Raw genomic sequence first — 16,695 nt, forward strand, 5'->3', positions numbered from 1 at the left:
ATATATCAGCTGAACCTTGTTTGTTGGTAAAACAAAAAATCATTAATAAAACACAAGGAGAAATAAAATTTACCTACCTTTCTGATAGAAGAACTTTCGATAATAATATGCACCAAGATCTACATGTTCAACGATGTATCTTTTAACTCTGTCTAGATGTAAAATCAGATTCTCCTTGGGAACTTCCAGAACTGCTACTCCGGCATTCGTGCAATGAGAACTCAGAGTCGACTCAAATGAGGCACTTTCACATCCACTGAAGGAACCTGAATTAGATTTGGAAAGGCTGATCTTCCTCTCCCCTTCCCCACCAATCTCATTACGAAAATAAGGACAACTCATCACAAGTTCATTGCTTTTATCATCCCCCTGGTCCATATTGAGACTTCCTTTTGAATTCAGGTCTTCAGTGCTGCCCATTGGAGAATTGAAACTTGCAGAATGGGACAAGGGTCCAGAGACAAGCGATGCTACAGCAGCAGCAGATGCACCTGTGGTTGTGTTCCTTCTTTTAATAACATTATGCCTGTTGATTGCCGCTTCATTTAAATCAAATAAAATACTCTGTACATCATAGTGAGCAAAACACTTCGGACAAGTCCAAGGCTTGACGCTATCTTCTGACCTGTTATCTTCAAGATCTGAAGACTTCCCAAGCTCCCCTTCACCCTTGGCATTGCGCAGCTTACGAAAAATGGATGAATCTCCCGTCTCTGATTTTGAGCGTCTCTTGAGTGGCTTCTCCCTTTCCTTAAAGAGTCTCAGGTTTTCCCTTTGAGTAATAGGTCCATCTATCACATCTAGAGAGAATCCTGAACCCTTGCTTCCACTGGCAATCAGGAATTCACTGAGCTTAGTTGTGGCTGGGCTTCTCTGATCAGACTTTTCATCTTTATAGCCCTTCAATAAGTCAAAAAAACTGTCCCCTGAAGTTCCCTGCTTATCTATGGAAGATGTGCTGCCATACTCCCTGTGCAGAGATGGTCCAGATTTAAAAGTGGGTGAAATACATTCATCAAAACTATCCACATCAAGCTCACTTATGGTAATGTCACTGTTGCTGCGCTGCCTTATTCTGCGAAGAGCTTTCCTTGGAGAACTGGGATAGCCATCAGGTGTAAGAAACCTGGAGTCTAGATTCTCAGATTGTCTGGTCTTGTTTTTAAGTGTGCTCTGGATGCTCTTTAACATGACAGAATCACTAGCATTCAGGTTAACAGAGCTTCCCTGACTCCCAGGACTGCTTTTAGAAGACATGCTGTCAAGGCAACTTGATGTTTCAATATCTTGACTAGATCTGCTTGTTTCCTTGATGTTGTCCTTCCTTGGGGGCCAATCAGCAATCCTTGCCCTGACCCCCATTTTGGGGACTCCAGGGGTAGAGGTAACGTGATGGGAACTTTCATTGCGAGGAGGTCCAACTGGTGCCATGACTGCAGATCCTAAGCTGCCATTCTGTGACCTAAAGCGCCTCATATAAAAGTCATCCGAGTGGACTTTTGAGGTGCCATCTGTTCCAACTGATACCCCAGTGGCAACAGCCCTTTCGGTCTGGGACCGCTTCAAGCTGGTCATGATCTTTCAGTATGTTCAACCTTAGTAAGTTCCAAGAGAAAACACAGTCATTTCTGCTTTTTAAATTCACAGTTCTCTTTTGGAGAATAGTCTCCAAAATATAAAATGGTTGCATGAGATCTTAATCATGGACATTTAAGGACACAGTTAAATGCAGGATGTCTAGAAAATTCAGATATTCAGTAGGTTTTGATAAGCAGTAATTTCCTTTAACTTTTGCATTTTAAGAAGTAGCCATGCTCCAGTACATTCAAATTGTTTTAACATCACATGCGCTCCAAAATGTCAGAGCTGTAATCCAATTGCTTATGCTTCTTTTAAGCCTAGAATAGAGAAAAAGGGAGATAAAAGCGTTAATCGTTTCATATATAACTTTTTTTGTTACTGAAACTATCAAAGTAATTATTACACAGAATTAATATTTCTAACAAACATGCTTTTAAATCTCATTGATCATAATCTCAAAAATGCTGAGTTGTGTTATAGGGTGGTGAAGAGTTTTCTAGATATTGTTGGTTTGCCTTCTGAAAAAATACTTTTACATTTGGATTCCACACCTAAATACAATTTTTTCCTTATGAACTGGTTAGTGATACTTTTTAGTTGGGTTAGTGGACAGTTTTACAAAGCGTAAGTAGGGAGCTAATTTCCTGTAGAAACTATAGAGGAGCCAGATCAGGACTCCAAATTTTGTTTATAAACGCTTTAAAGAATTTACCATTTACAAGTCATACATCCTTCATTGCAATTAGGTATTAACAATACCTATTCAACTTTTCATGAATGTAAATAACTATGATATGCTAACAAAAAAAGGAAGGAAGCTAATTAGTGAAAAGATTACAAAATGATAACAGAGAGAATGGCTGTCAGTAACATTCATTCTGTGTTTTGCACAGCCTTATTTGCAGATTAGCTGGATAGTCCAGAAAGCATGTATTACCTCTGCCCAAATTTCACAATATATAAAAAGACTAAAGCTAAATAGAAAACACGTACTTTTAAATAACTTGATATGAAAAGTTTCATTTATTTCCCTGGCTAACAAAATATTGTCTGCCACAGCTCCTATATAATCCAGCTTTACAAAGCTGTGGAAATTAAATGCTTTCCCATACCTCATCAGTACTGAAGTAATTACAAAGCATTTCGTATACTACCCTTTGAGGAGCTAAAAAAAAAAAATAAAAATCCACAAATACATCCTTGCTGGTAGAAGACAAAAGCATGAGATTGTCAAGATAAAATCTTGCATTGCTGTGTACATCCTTTAACACAAAGAAGTTAATAATTTTCAAAGGCTGAACCAATTACACAAAATGTGGCCTTTAAATATTTGCCAAATGTGTGCAGAGAGATGCTGCTGAACCAGCATCACATTGACAATACAGTATTGTCTACGAGTCCAGGCTTTGTGATGCTTCCAGGGAAACTAGTACTTTCTGCAGTCTGTTCTCAAAACTATGGAGTACTGTGCTCCACACTAATTAAATATCAAGCCAGGGCACTGTCTGCCTCCAAAGGCGGCATGTTTTAACTTCACTTGCCACAGACAGCAACTCTTTGAAATAGCTGCTATTTATAGAAAGTTGAACACATAAGGAATACTTAAAATGCAAGCTGACTGCATCACACATAATAGGAACGGTGTAAATGATCGAGGGTATTATTGTGTTTGCACAGCTGTTTACATAAGCGCAGTTACTTTTCTTGTAATTCTGCTACAATGATACTGCTGAAACAATATTTTTTTTCTACCTGTATAATTAGAATAACTTTAGAAGGGCAACCTATCCATGCAGCGGTTGCAAAACTACTGAATTTTCGGCTAAAACTTTTTACAAATTTCAAACACTCTCCAGTCTAAGAACTGATCAAGCTGGTGGAACAACTTCATGCACAAATCAGATCAAGGAAGGAAAAATGCAAACACCGTGTGCCATCACATAACCTAATGTTCTGTCTATGCTTTTGCAATAAGCTCTATGAAACGGGAACACTACATAGCCCTTTATAAAGAGGTATACAGGCTTGCTTTTATAGGCAGAATGGAAGGAAAATAGAATGAAAACTGTAAGGATTTAGGGCAGGAGGAAGACAGGCTAAAAGGGATAGTGAAAGAAGAGTCAAGCTGAGGGTGGAACACAAAACAGGCAGAAGTACGAGTGTCCACTGCCACACGCTCCTCTTCCTAGCCTGCAAAGAAACCCAAGATTTCTGTCCCTCGCCATTACCCTTCCACCATCAGTACCTCTGAAAGCAAAGCATACATCTCCTCCCCCTCAAGTGCTGGTCCTTACAGAAACAGATAACCTACTAGTACAAGTTTCTCATTAACTTAAGGGCACAAGTTCACACAGCAGCTCTAAAAATTCCCAAGTTTGCTGTTAACCATATAAGCATCCAAATGCTACCAGTCCCCCACACACCCCAGATTATTTTCTTTTCCTTTAAAAATTTCAAGGACAACCATCCTAAATAATTAAATGTGTGTGTATATATATGTGTGTGTATATATATATATATATATATATGTATGTGCATATATATATATAAAATCATATATGAAAAAATGTAACTAAGTGGTCTGTGGAACTTATTCTTGACCTGTTGTACGTACAGTACAGTCATCAGTTACATGACCACACAGTACATTTTCCAAAGGAAATATTCTCTGTTCCTGACTCAGCATTCAGGATGTCTCACTCTGGGGACCAGCTGTCTCATGCTCTGCAGGTTTTTGCAACTGTCCTACTTCATCTGCTGTAGCAGCTGGAATACAGGCAATACATGATTAAGGTATCAGTTAACATCACACTCTGAAGAACTGAACTCCACCCTTGCTTGTGTATATCTTCATATGAATTAAATCACTTAAATTTTTGGGGAACTGTAACTACCTGTCTGTGGTTGTTTCCCTAGACCTTCCTGTCCCGGTGTCTAATTCGAGACCTAACAGTCTGATCTAAAAGGTTCAATTAGCTCCAATCAAAATAAAGTGAAAACATTACATGTGATAACATTAAAAACTCCTAAAGCATAGGTCCTGGGTACACTGGTCATCAGATTTAATGGAAAAGGAACAATAATGGCAATCTGTACTTTAACATTTTCTTATATTCATTACTTGCAAAACATGACGGCATCAAAGACAGTGTGAATCACACCATTTAAATGACCATCAGTTACCAATGACCAGATGATATTCTGAACTGGAAAACCTGCAGGAAGTTAAATATTAAGAAGCAGAATTGCTACCACAAAATACGTAATCTATTAAAATTACTTACAACTGCAAGATAGGCAGTATCGTACCTACTTCTAAAGACAAGAGCAGTAATTGTGAAGAGTAACAATTCCCATTTGGTTACTATTTCAATATAGAAAAAATATAATTCAAGGTAGAGCTGTGAATATCTGTGTGAACAGAATAAGGTGAGGACAAACTTGCACAACCAAGGAAACGTGTGCTTCTCCAATTCATCTGAACTTACTGAGGAGGCCAACAAAATACTCAGATGAACGGCTACATATGAAAAGCTGTAAATGAAAACCATATTAAAAAAACTACAAAAAGAGGTACATGAAAATTTAGTACTGATTATATTAATTAAAAACCAGTTAAGAGAACAAGTTTGGAAAACCAATGATCTGCTTATCAGATTGCATGCAATAACTAGTAAAGCAGTCCAAGGATCTGTTCAAAATGGATCTCAAATCCTTAGGACAAAGTTTATTCATTGCTTTTCACCAGCACCAGAGGACTTTGTGTCTATTCTCAACTCAAAATGAGCTACAAACCTGTTTTCATTCTTTCCCTTTCTATTTATACCTCTTTCATCACTTTCCTCCCTCCTCCAAAACTGGGGTTCCAGCTGTAGCACAAAGGACCATTCTGATCAAACTTAAAAGGTCCTTTTAGATGAATCCCAAGCTAGTTTTGCAGTCCTGTGTCATTCTTAAAAGGCAGGTAAGTCAAGAGAATTTGATTTCCTATTCCCCATGACTGAAGTTAGCCACCAGGAAAATGAAGACCTACCAGCCAAGATTTCATCCAGAGGCCTTTGGGTTACAAAGAAGCAAACAGAACCAGTTGATTAAGAAGAAATATCTCACTCAAATCAGCTCAAGATAGCAAAAAAAACCTGAACTACAGCATGCTAATCAGTTTCTATCTTGGATTCAGGTAAAAGAAGATAGTTCAACATCTACTTGTTCAGATGAATGGAAAAAAGGAGACCAAGCCTGACATATCAATTCAGAGACCTTCTATTACAGTTTTTCCTAGATTTAGTTTATGTGGGATCATGCTCTTTTTCTTTACAAAGTAGTGACTTCAGCCACAACCAAGTCTTACTTGAAAGGATTTAATAATTACTCTGTTATCTGCTGGGAACATGCTGAGACTTCAGATTGTAGGATCACAGATGCTAATGATCCTAATACTCTGATGTTGACAGAGATAGATTTGGGGGCACCAAATGATTTATGATTCATAATGTTCCAGAGGAAAGACTTCATACTTCACCATCAGCCCTCATTAAAAAGTGGCATTTTATAATTAAAAATTTGGGAATGAGGGAACCCGTTTTCAAATTCTAGAAAAGTCTCATTTTTGCCAAGCCTCCATACCAGTCCCCTACCCCACCCCAAACAATAAAATATAATAGAGGATGGTAAATGCAACGTCTTACCAGGGATATTTTAAAATACTGAAAACTGTAGGGTAAGGAGCTCAGAATAACATCTTACAGCAAGTAGTTTTTAAAAACATAAATGAAATAATCTCTAGTCCACAGGGTTTACTGAAATTTAGCCAACTTAGGAAATGCAGTGCAACACACACACACGTTACTGGCAGTAACCCTTGTTAACTTTTACTGGGAAAAGAACTGGCATTGTCATAAAACCTGAAAACTAGCAGCGTCTCTGAAACCAGAAAAATAAATGAGAACAACAACAAAAATATTGTATATATGAAAGTTTATCTATTTGTGTCACAAATTCTTACCTGAATTATAACACAGATCAAATCCCAGGGGGGGGAATATTCATTTATCAGCCAATTAAGTTATTATATGTACAAAATAATGTCTAATTTCATAAAATGAATTCCTCAGAGGAGAAAAAATTAATTTAATCTTCAGAAGTATTTGGCTTTATGTGGTTACCTATTATTAACTTTATCCTTTTCTTCCCAGGATTACTTTCATAATTATAATTGAAGGAAAGTTAATAGGTTCATCTTTCAGAGGAAGTTTTTATCAACTGAAAGGCTATTTGAAGAATAGTGTTTGGGATTTTACTAGCTTATCGGTTTTATTTTTGTCACAGTTAGAGGAATTGCTGGTTTTCTGTTAACTGAATTTGTGACAATTGTCAGCATAGGATGAAAGATAGATTCCCCTAACTTTTCTTTCTTCTCCTCCACCTCCCCAATTTATGTTACCTACAAAATTTGCCACTGATCTACATGTCAGCAAGTCTGCATTTCTGCCTTTTTCTCGGAATGTTTCCTTGCTCCCTAGCCCTCAGAAGAAAACCTTTGCTCTAAGAAAACTGCGTGCCATCTGTTGCCATATGCACAACGATCACCTGCACTGATCTGCTGAGATTTAATAGTGCTTTATTCTTAACTTCATTCTCTGCTGAAGTAACTCATGCTACAATATATCAACTTAGGCAAGGTTACATTGATTTTAAGATGTAATAGTAATCAATGTGAATTATTATCAGTTTCTGCACTCTTGCAGTATGCCTCTCTACAGGCAAACACAAGCTTGCTCTGCCACATGGTGAAACAACTGGAGGGTGCGCGGTCACTAGAGAAGGGTACCAAGGTTGAGCTTATGTGCTGTGGCACTCGGCAGAATTCGCTCCCTCAGGTTTCGAGCCCTGCTAACCATGGTCATAAACCGTCGGTTGGCTCAGGGCACACCGAACCAGCTGGCCTCCCTGTGCAGAAGACCATGAAGTCACACTCAATCACACTCACTTGGAGTCAGTGGTAAGATGTTCAAGACACAACAGGATGGTAAATGAAGTTTAATAAAAACTATCAAATTGAGACAGATATAGGAACATAAGGGACAGTAATCCCCTACCTGTGCATTTCAGCACATTTTGCTCCGTTATGATCTCCCACTCATTATTCTCCATGTAAACAGTACAATATCTCAAGCCAGAATTGTGTCCTCTGATTTTACATCAATTTTGTAACCATTAATCAAGACAAGGATATCACAATACTCAAGTGTACAAGTAACTGTTGCTGAAGAAAACCCTTTAAAACTCCTTTTAACCGAGACAGAGAGGGGGAGAGAGAAAAGGCACTGCATGTGGCCATTCCCACTTCAACACTCATGTTCCATTTTGGTACCAGTGTCACTCATTTAGTTAATTAAATGCAGAATCCCTTTCCTGGAAGCTAACTTACAGGATCTGAAAAAAAGACGCTGACAAGTCTTACTGTATGCTATACTGTATTCTATTCCTGCAATGAGACTGTTAACAGCAATAGTTTATTTTTGATAGCAGCGCTTGCTCTCTAGGAAGCAACTCTAAACCAGTGCCAAAACATGAGAGCAAGATATTCTAGCTCCCAGATACCATCTCTCAAGAAAGTAAATTTTTTAGCAACTACAAAAGAGAGTTTGACTTACACACACACCCTTTCTTTTTTAAAAGAGACATTTCTCTTCTGTGTTTCTTTTTCGGTTTCTAGCTGTTGATATTGCATCCCTGGGTAATGGTTCCAGAAACAGACAGACTGCTCTCTCTGGTGTGCGGACTCTTGCAAAAGTTACTTATCTGCAAAGTGCCCAAGTTAATGACTAACTTCCGATACTGCGAGGCTCTGACCTATGAATAGACACAAACCAAAACCAAACACAAAAAAACCCAGACCAAGAAACAAACCCCAAAGGAAATGGGCTGATACTTGCTGGAATGGGTACAGTTCAGCGTAATTGCCATACACTGCAGTAAGCACCACGGATGCACTTTCCTGAGGTCTGCATCTTTGCTCATACTTCCATAGCAGAAACGCTCGTACGCCGCCCTCCTCCTCCAGCCCGGCCACAAGTTTGTTTCCGGCATAACTTTGGTACCAATACAAAGATAGAGCTCAGCCTGTGGTCTCTGTGCTGCACCACTGGCTACGTTCCTGCCGGCCACACTTGGCACGGTAGTGCCGGCAGTCATCGCCACATGTCTCATGACATCCCACAAACATCAGAGTTGAGTGAGAGACCTCAGTTTGGAAGAGGGGGAAAGAGGGTGTTTAACCTACTACCTCTAAACTTCCAGTTGCTTCGAAGTAGTTTGGAGTGCAACTCAAAGCTAATTTATGACAGGTGTTAGACTGTCTCACTCATTTGACAACAGGATTATTAAAAAATATAAACCCATCATTTTAATAGCGTTTAAAAGATTTTTCCCAACACCAGTTTATTCCTTTGCTCTATCACTGCAGTTGCTTCTCCCTAAACTCATGATTTGGCAAAAGAATTGCAGGGAAGTGTTCTGCTGTCTTCATGAAAGTCATCCAGCTCCCAAACCTCCACAGAGTACCGTTTCTCCATAGGCTGATTGATCACACAGTCACGTGTTTAAGGGAGAAACAAAAGCAGCTTTTCAGAAGTGAAAGTTAAATTTTACCAAAAATTAATAGGCTTTATTCCCAGCAACCCCCGTATTAACCACCTAAGAGAGAGTTTCATATTCACACACGTTCCTGAACATGCTCCTGCAACTATCTCCCCTGCTTTAAAGGTACTGCTGCAGTGCTGGAGAGGAGAATTAGGAACAGGGAGATCATTACTAGGTACCCACATGAGGTGTTCCCAATCTCTGCGTCACCATCACTCCTTGCCCTGTGCCCCAGGCCTCCGGAGCAGCCAGTCACATACTACCTCTTCGCTCTAAGTCCAGCTGCTGGCTCTCTCAGCTATTGCCCTCTACAATCCTTCCTTCTCAACTCGGGGACCTTTCTGCCACGCAGCAGCCCCCAACAGAGCAGAACAGATGCCGTCGATTTGAATTTTAGACCTCACTTTCCTCCCTCAACAGACAGCTGAGCATCTCATCAAGCAAATGATCATTTTTTTCAAGCTTCCAAATAACTGATAGCTGTTCAATGAATTTGCTTCCTTATCTACTGGCCTGAAAACACAAAGCAGATTATTTTTCGAGCCTATTACAGTTCCTGCATATCAGGGGAAAAAAAAAAAAAAAAAAAAAAGGCAAGCAATTGGAAGTTATACAGATAAAATCAAGTGCTATGTTTGTCAAGTGAAAACCAAGTCCAAACTGCTATTGAAATACAATATTTTGAAAGCAGACAGCTAAAAAAAGGGGTTCCCCTCCGTATAACCTATTAAAAATGTCCATTGGTCTATCTAAATGATATTCTTTTGTGATAGCACACACAAAGTTAAAGTATTTTCCCCTAAAAAAGGTGTTTTGCTTTTGTGTGTAGGTATATAGACCATGTATATTTTTGTATACATATATCTACATATACCTACACACAAATGTTAATGCTATCTCTCAAAAGCAAGTTTGAGTATACTATAGACAAAAGTACATAAATATAACATAAGCAAACGTAATTAATCCTGATGTCATTTAAACAATTGTTCCCGCAACTACTAATGGTTTACGTTCTTAATGAATCTGCATTCACTGCTGTTATATGAAGAAAAGCAAAGAAATTTAAGCCTAATGCCACGGAATTTTCATCATATGTGTCTACAGGAAATTTTGAATTACAGAACCTAATAACCCAGGATACGCTCCGCAGTAGAAATGTATTGGGTATTCACATTATTCGAACTTCGGTCAAATAAAGAGCATAAAAATAAAGATACTGAAAATCATAGTCCAGACTATAAAGTCATCCAGGGGCTACAGAGAGCAGGAGAGAGATCTTTTTAACAGTTCACGTGTCTGAACAGATAGGGAAGCACATAATCCTCAAGTAATCCTTGCAAGAAGTACAGAGGCTGCCACATACAGTCAAAGTGTGCAACACTGAGAAAGGAAGTAAATTAAAAACCTTAAAGGAAGATACAGACTTGTAAGCAAAAACTTGGACTATATATATATTTTTTTTTTTTTAAATTTAAATGATTGTGGACAACTGGAACATTCAGACTGAAATGCACTCAGCTGAACCCTCCAGAGCCTTCCACTATAAATCCTTTTGGAAAAAAAACCAGAAAACTCAGTAATATTCTTTTCAACAATATGCCAATTTACTTTTTTTAAATGACAAGTCTTCTATTACTGTACTTTTAAGCCATCAAAAGAATACTGGTATATCAGTGTAAAGAACTTGATTTAAAAGCGTAGAATAAAAAAAAAAATCAAAATAAATAAAACCCCCTTAATAATAAAGTAGCTTAAAAGAAAGAGTTTAAAGAAAAAAAAAGTTATAACTGTTCTTATTTAGATACTGATCTTGGAAGATAAAACCAAAAATTAGTAAGCAACAGATTTTATATGAAAGCAATAATAATTTCCAGCAACTCTTCACTTTCTCATGTTTTCCATTCCTTTCATTTTTCTCCTAGACCATCAGCTTCGTACTCAGCCTGCAATCATTTAACTCACAAACATGCAATCCCATTTACAAGCCAGACTCTGGTGTCCTTTCACTGGAACTCCGAAACAGGCTTCAAAATTAGTTATGTATTAATTTGCAAAGGATTCTAAATCACTACCACTAGCAAACATCTAGTGTATTTTTTTTATTTTACTGATGTTGGTGGATTACTGTATGCTGAATTTCTCCAATGTACTCCACCCCAAAGGGGGAAACTGAACATTGGGTGCAGTCTTCTTTCTAGAACCGTGTTTTGCGTTTTCTGAAGCCTACTGTATGCATACATGCAAATAAAACTATAACCAGATGAAGTAACGTTGTTCTTCAGACAATTCAATTGTTCATGTAGAAGGTATGGCAACTATTTCAGTAAGTCACTACATATTCTTTGAGCGGTGCTTATTGCAACCGCTCTCAATCCTCCAATATAATAAAGGTTACGATCTTTGTCCAAGGAATGAATTTGTTTACTATGTTTGGTTTCATTCAGAGCTAAGCATGGGGATCACCCCACAGTCCAAAAAGGAAAACTTGCTTAGTTTTCTTAGATGGAAAACCATCTTAGGTTACCATTTGACACACATGCTGTGTATATCTAAACTTATGAGGCACCATAAATCCACCAGAAAAAAAACTTTTAGGCTTCTAACTTTTATATAACATAACCAGGCATGACATCAGAAATCCCTGGGGATAATTCACTTTGCTATTTTTGAGAAAACACATATAAAAAGAGCTTTTTGTCTGCTGACAACCACATGTATTATACATTTATTTTCCAAAATACCATCTCTGTGGCTATAAAGGTATAAACAGCTCAACCTCCACACAGGACCCTATACAGTATTCTTGTTACTTTACCATTAGGTACTTCCAATGTCCTTTAAAATTAAGACTAGAAGAAACACTGTTTTAAGCAAGCATTCACCGATTTTTGGGGTATGAAAATCTATCAGAAAAATATGGATGGGATCTGTAAACAACTGAAATTAATTTCTGAGCCCTAGGCATCTGGTGATAAAGATGAGTGTGTTACATCTGTTAATGATATCACCGTAAAAACTGAGAGAGATGTCTGAAGTTTTCAATGTAAAATGCAAAAGACTGATGGATAAACCAGTAAGCAGCTCTAAAAACCTAGCAGGGAACAGAGTACAACTACATAAGCCTTGTACTTTGCTAACTGAATGAATATTCCAATGGCATTCTCGTTTGGCATATGGGAATGTACGCAAGAACACAAGACAAAAGCCAGACTGGTTGTACATAAATTATTATTCCACATCTAAAATGTTTCAAGTCCTAATAAGGCTGAATAAGACAATGTGGAAAGAGGAAAAAAAGTTACCTGCCAAAATATGCAGTAACTCAGAGGAAATCTACATGCTGCACGATTGCAACATTTATGGTTCAGAAAATAATAAAGGTAGATATAAATATTTTGGTTGATTCATTTCTTGTGAGCACTGTGCTATGAGTGGGTGTTCAGGTTGGATTTCAGAAGACTTAAATAAAGGAAGAACTCTCTACATGTAGAAAACCGAGAAAAGGTTTTTCATTATTTAGAAATTCTCTCTCGTGTAGACATCTCAGCAGCGACCAACAGGTAGATGACACCCTTTGGTTTGATGACGTAGGTACGTTATGTTCTATAGTTCTATCATACACTATATAATAAAAGCAACTGAAAACATCCAAATAGGCAGTAGTTAAATTTTAAAGACAGCTATACGAGTCACCTACTGAAGCCACAGAGTTCTCTCCAGTAACTACAAAGGGAAAATAATACCTAGCTGGCCATATACATCAACTCTTAAGGAGTGACTGCAAAAATCTGTGCACAACCCATTGTGTAAAGCGACCTACACCAAACTGTAATACCAGGGAGAAGCAACATAAGCAATTCTGGTCACGAAGCCAGACAGTCAAGCTGGCAAAGCAGGATAAAACTGAAAAGAGCAAGCAAGGTGGCACTGACACCTAAAAAACACACTTTGCAATTTAAATAAGAATCAGTCTATTACAAGCACACATATGCCAGCAGTACTGGCACTTCATCCAGACATCTTTAAACATAAGAGGCAAATTTAGATGGATGGTTGGATGTTGCTAGTTATCTCAAAGTGTAAGTAAACCTGTGTGTGTCTGACCTGCCCACCTGTCCATGCAGGTACACCTCAGGTTTCACAACACTATAGATGTCTTTTACCAACTGTCCTTCCAGCCCAAGACCAGTGAATTTATTCTTCAGAAGATTTACTGTCTTTTCTGTAAGTTGGGCTACAATATCTGGCAGAAACAAGAAAAACAAACCTACCTCTTTCTAACTGAATCCCAAACATAGCCCAGTGTATCTACTTGAGGTTTTTGCATTAAAAACTAAGGAAGTATGATGCAAAAGCTTTTTCGCCCTATGTGATTTTTTTTTTTTCCCCGGCTATGGTCAGTAAAAGGAAATATCTACATCTGTTCCTGGTTTACATGCATGCAAAACATTTTATAAAATGAAAACAGATTTGAAGTCATTTAGATTCCAATACTAAACCTTCAAAAGCAAATTACCTACAGAAAGTACATGTGTGGGTGTATTCCTGTTTCACTGCATCAACAGCCTTAATCAGCCTTGCATACTATTTCTGATTATGGTTCATTATATAAAATCACGTTGATAACTGTTCAGCAACAATGTTTCTTAACCCTTTGTGAAAAAGAGAAATACCATTCTTGCACCAGTTTTCACCCTTGAGGTGTGCAGGTGGGGGGTGACTTTCCCCAGCCACGCACAACTTTGTAAAAGCCTTAACAGCCAACTTGAAACCACAGGAATCGGCTTGAACCATCCATCGGCATAAAGGCTGCGGCTCATTCCTGCGCCGAGTATGGTGACACCTGCAGAATCCTCCTCAGCTCCGCTTGCCACCACAACCCCCAGGTCCTTGCAGAGCCTCTACAGAAAGCAGACTCTGAAGGGTAATGCACCCCCCTGCTCAGAGTTGAAACGATTCCCACTGCACCAGCCGGAGCCGTATCTCCTGTTCACAAGCCAAAGGCCCCGCTAGGATTTCTCAGGAGTTTTTAGTAACACAAACAGTACGTTGAAGCCAAATGTGCCGTCTTTAATTCGCAGGGCTGCATTTTCTGAAGCATGCACTCTTTCTTCTTTGGTTTTTATATACTCTTCTACTTTGAAATGGGAATCTTATCAGTATCACATACTACCCGTTTGCCAGATCAATATCTGAAAACTACTTGAAAATGTTAGTAATTGTGAAGCATCGCAAATAATTTTCTTGGTAGGATTTCTGATCAGAAAGGGATTGTATCTGTGCTCCGCAATCCGCTTGTTACATTTCAAGATAAATTAAGTCTTGATTTCACCCTTTAAAGACTAAATTATTTTATACATCCTTCCATTAAGGAAACTTTGCTCCGTGATACCATCGCTGTTGAAAGCAACTCATCTTTCTGTACTGGAACACAGAGGTTTTTTTCTGGGGACGACCTTTAAAAAAAATGCTTGTCTTTTACAACAATTTCAGTAGCTGATTCAGTAACCAGTATGATGTTAGCACTACTAAGTCTTCGTCACAAAGCAAAATTTCCCCTTGGTTATGACTGTAGCAGTGTAGGGTCTATTTTGACAAGCATCCTTCGGTAAAACCTGCTCCCAGAACAGGGGGTTTCAATACTGGCAAAGGGAGTAACGTCACACTTAAATTGGTGCTTTGTGAGTGCACAGAGACAGCGACAACACCAGCAGACTTCTAAAATTCAAATTCTACATCACTTTAAGAACTCTGTTGTGTTACAATTATTTCACTAGTAAGCCACAGGGTGTCAAGCCACAGCCTTTGAATCCAAGCAGAAACATGAGAGGTGTCTCCCATGAGATGAGACTGAACAAAAGCCCTTCGCTGACAGCGGGGCAATTTCTGAATTTCCACAGGCCTGTTGAGAAGGGAGATTTCCAACAGACGACAAACCCAAGCAGATGGGGAAACCAGAGCTCCCAAAACATAATTTATCCTCTCACTGAAGGAAATCCTCTTCAACACCTATGTAAGTTTAAGTCTCTAGGATTTCACACAAAGATGCCAGTGTAACTAAGCTGACTTATGTGCACGTACGTGTTTGGAGGAGGTTTGGGGGGAAAGGAATAAATAAATAAATAAAACCAGACCCTGTCAGCTCAATTTGGGTTGTAACTCTCACTAAACCTCCTCTAATTCTCAAGCCTACCATAAGCACAGCAATGAGATTACAGCAGACAAATCTATTCGGAGTAGGTCACATGCAGCAAAAAGCTGTTACACCGAAAAACATTGTATGGCTAGTTCTACAGATCCTTTTTTCTTTTTTTCTACTTTGTCCTTCATCCTAACCACCCAATCATCATTTACCAAATTCAGTGAGCCAAAAAATTAGTTTTTGAGTAGTGAGAGATGGCTCAAAATAAAAACACAGTTTTAAAACTGCTTGGTGAGCATGGATTCCTAAGATCACAGAAGTGCTTCAAAATACTTACTTTTATAATGAAAATATTTGATTTTCTTCAAAGTAAAGCTTTTAGATAAATTTCTGCTCACCTGGACTTTAATACAGACTTGCCGTAAGTTCCACTGAGGATGACCTCACATTCTAGTTGCAAATTTCAAACCTATAAACTGTGAGGAATAAATAATCTCTCTCTGAAATTACACGCATTAGATTTCTGATACTCTTGAGTAGTTCATTACCTCAGAAGAGGGAGTAAATTTGAATCTTTTTTTTCTTAATACAACAAAAAAAATACAATTACTGGAAGGCAGAAATTCTGCAGTGGAGCAAAACAGATTTTTGAGTCTTTAGACTTTTTCACATACATAATTAAGTGTCTGTTCTTTGTAAACTGTTGCTGTAAAAATATCACCAGAGAATTTTTACAGCCAAACAAGATGTTTCCAATTAATTTTAATCTTTATTAAAGGTGCAACAACTGCTCAGGGCAACTCGCCCTATTGTATTTGGTTCATAGGCCAACAGTTGAAAGTCATCCTTTCTTACAGGCTAACAGGAATGACAAGTAGTTTAAGAAGAATTCATAGTCCTGAGACAATTCGACTGTTCACATATCGTTCATAATCCTTTATACTGCAAAGATAAGATTCATCAAGAAAGCAACTGAAAATATTACTGCTTTAGAATGCGATATAACATAGGGTAAAGATTTCTCACAAGACATTCCTATTGCCTGGCCTTGACTGGTCAAAAACAGCTGCAACTCTCCTATGTGATCATTAAACTAAACATAAGAAAAATAAATACAATAATTCATTTTCCCAAAATTAGTAGATAAAAACAGAATGATGTAATGAGGAGAGAAGTCCTGCCTTGCAGATCTATTACAATTCTTTCAAGGAATCATCCAGTATGAGACACATCTGTTTCATATGTGACTGATTTCCTAAATCCTCTGATAAGATAACTTGCTGAAGACTGTGAAAGAAAAAAGGGACCATTAGAAGATGAAAGGG

The 16,695-nt window shown here is 38.1% G+C and overlaps 1 protein-coding gene across 17 annotated transcripts in view; it reads right to left on the reverse strand.

Moving 5' to 3' along the window:
* The window catches only part of SIPA1L1 (signal induced proliferation associated 1 like 1), a 226,756-nt gene that overhangs the window by 76,911 nt on the left and 133,150 nt on the right, over window positions 1-16,695 (reverse strand). For all 17 annotated transcript variants that reach the window (XM_075502886.1, XM_075502876.1, XM_075502872.1 and 14 more), the window contains one exon: window positions 78-1,898. In XM_075502886.1, the coding sequence (XP_075359001.1) occupies window positions 78-1,575 (1,498 nt within the window). In that variant the 5' untranslated portion in view covers window positions 1,576-1,898. The remainder of the gene's footprint in view (window positions 1-77; window positions 1,899-16,695) is intronic.

Source organism: Mycteria americana, chromosome 5 (genome assembly GCF_035582795.1).
Source record: "Mycteria americana isolate JAX WOST 10 ecotype Jacksonville Zoo and Gardens chromosome 5, USCA_MyAme_1.0, whole genome shotgun sequence".
Lineage (NCBI taxonomy): Eukaryota > Metazoa > Chordata > Aves > Ciconiiformes > Ciconiidae > Mycteria > Mycteria americana.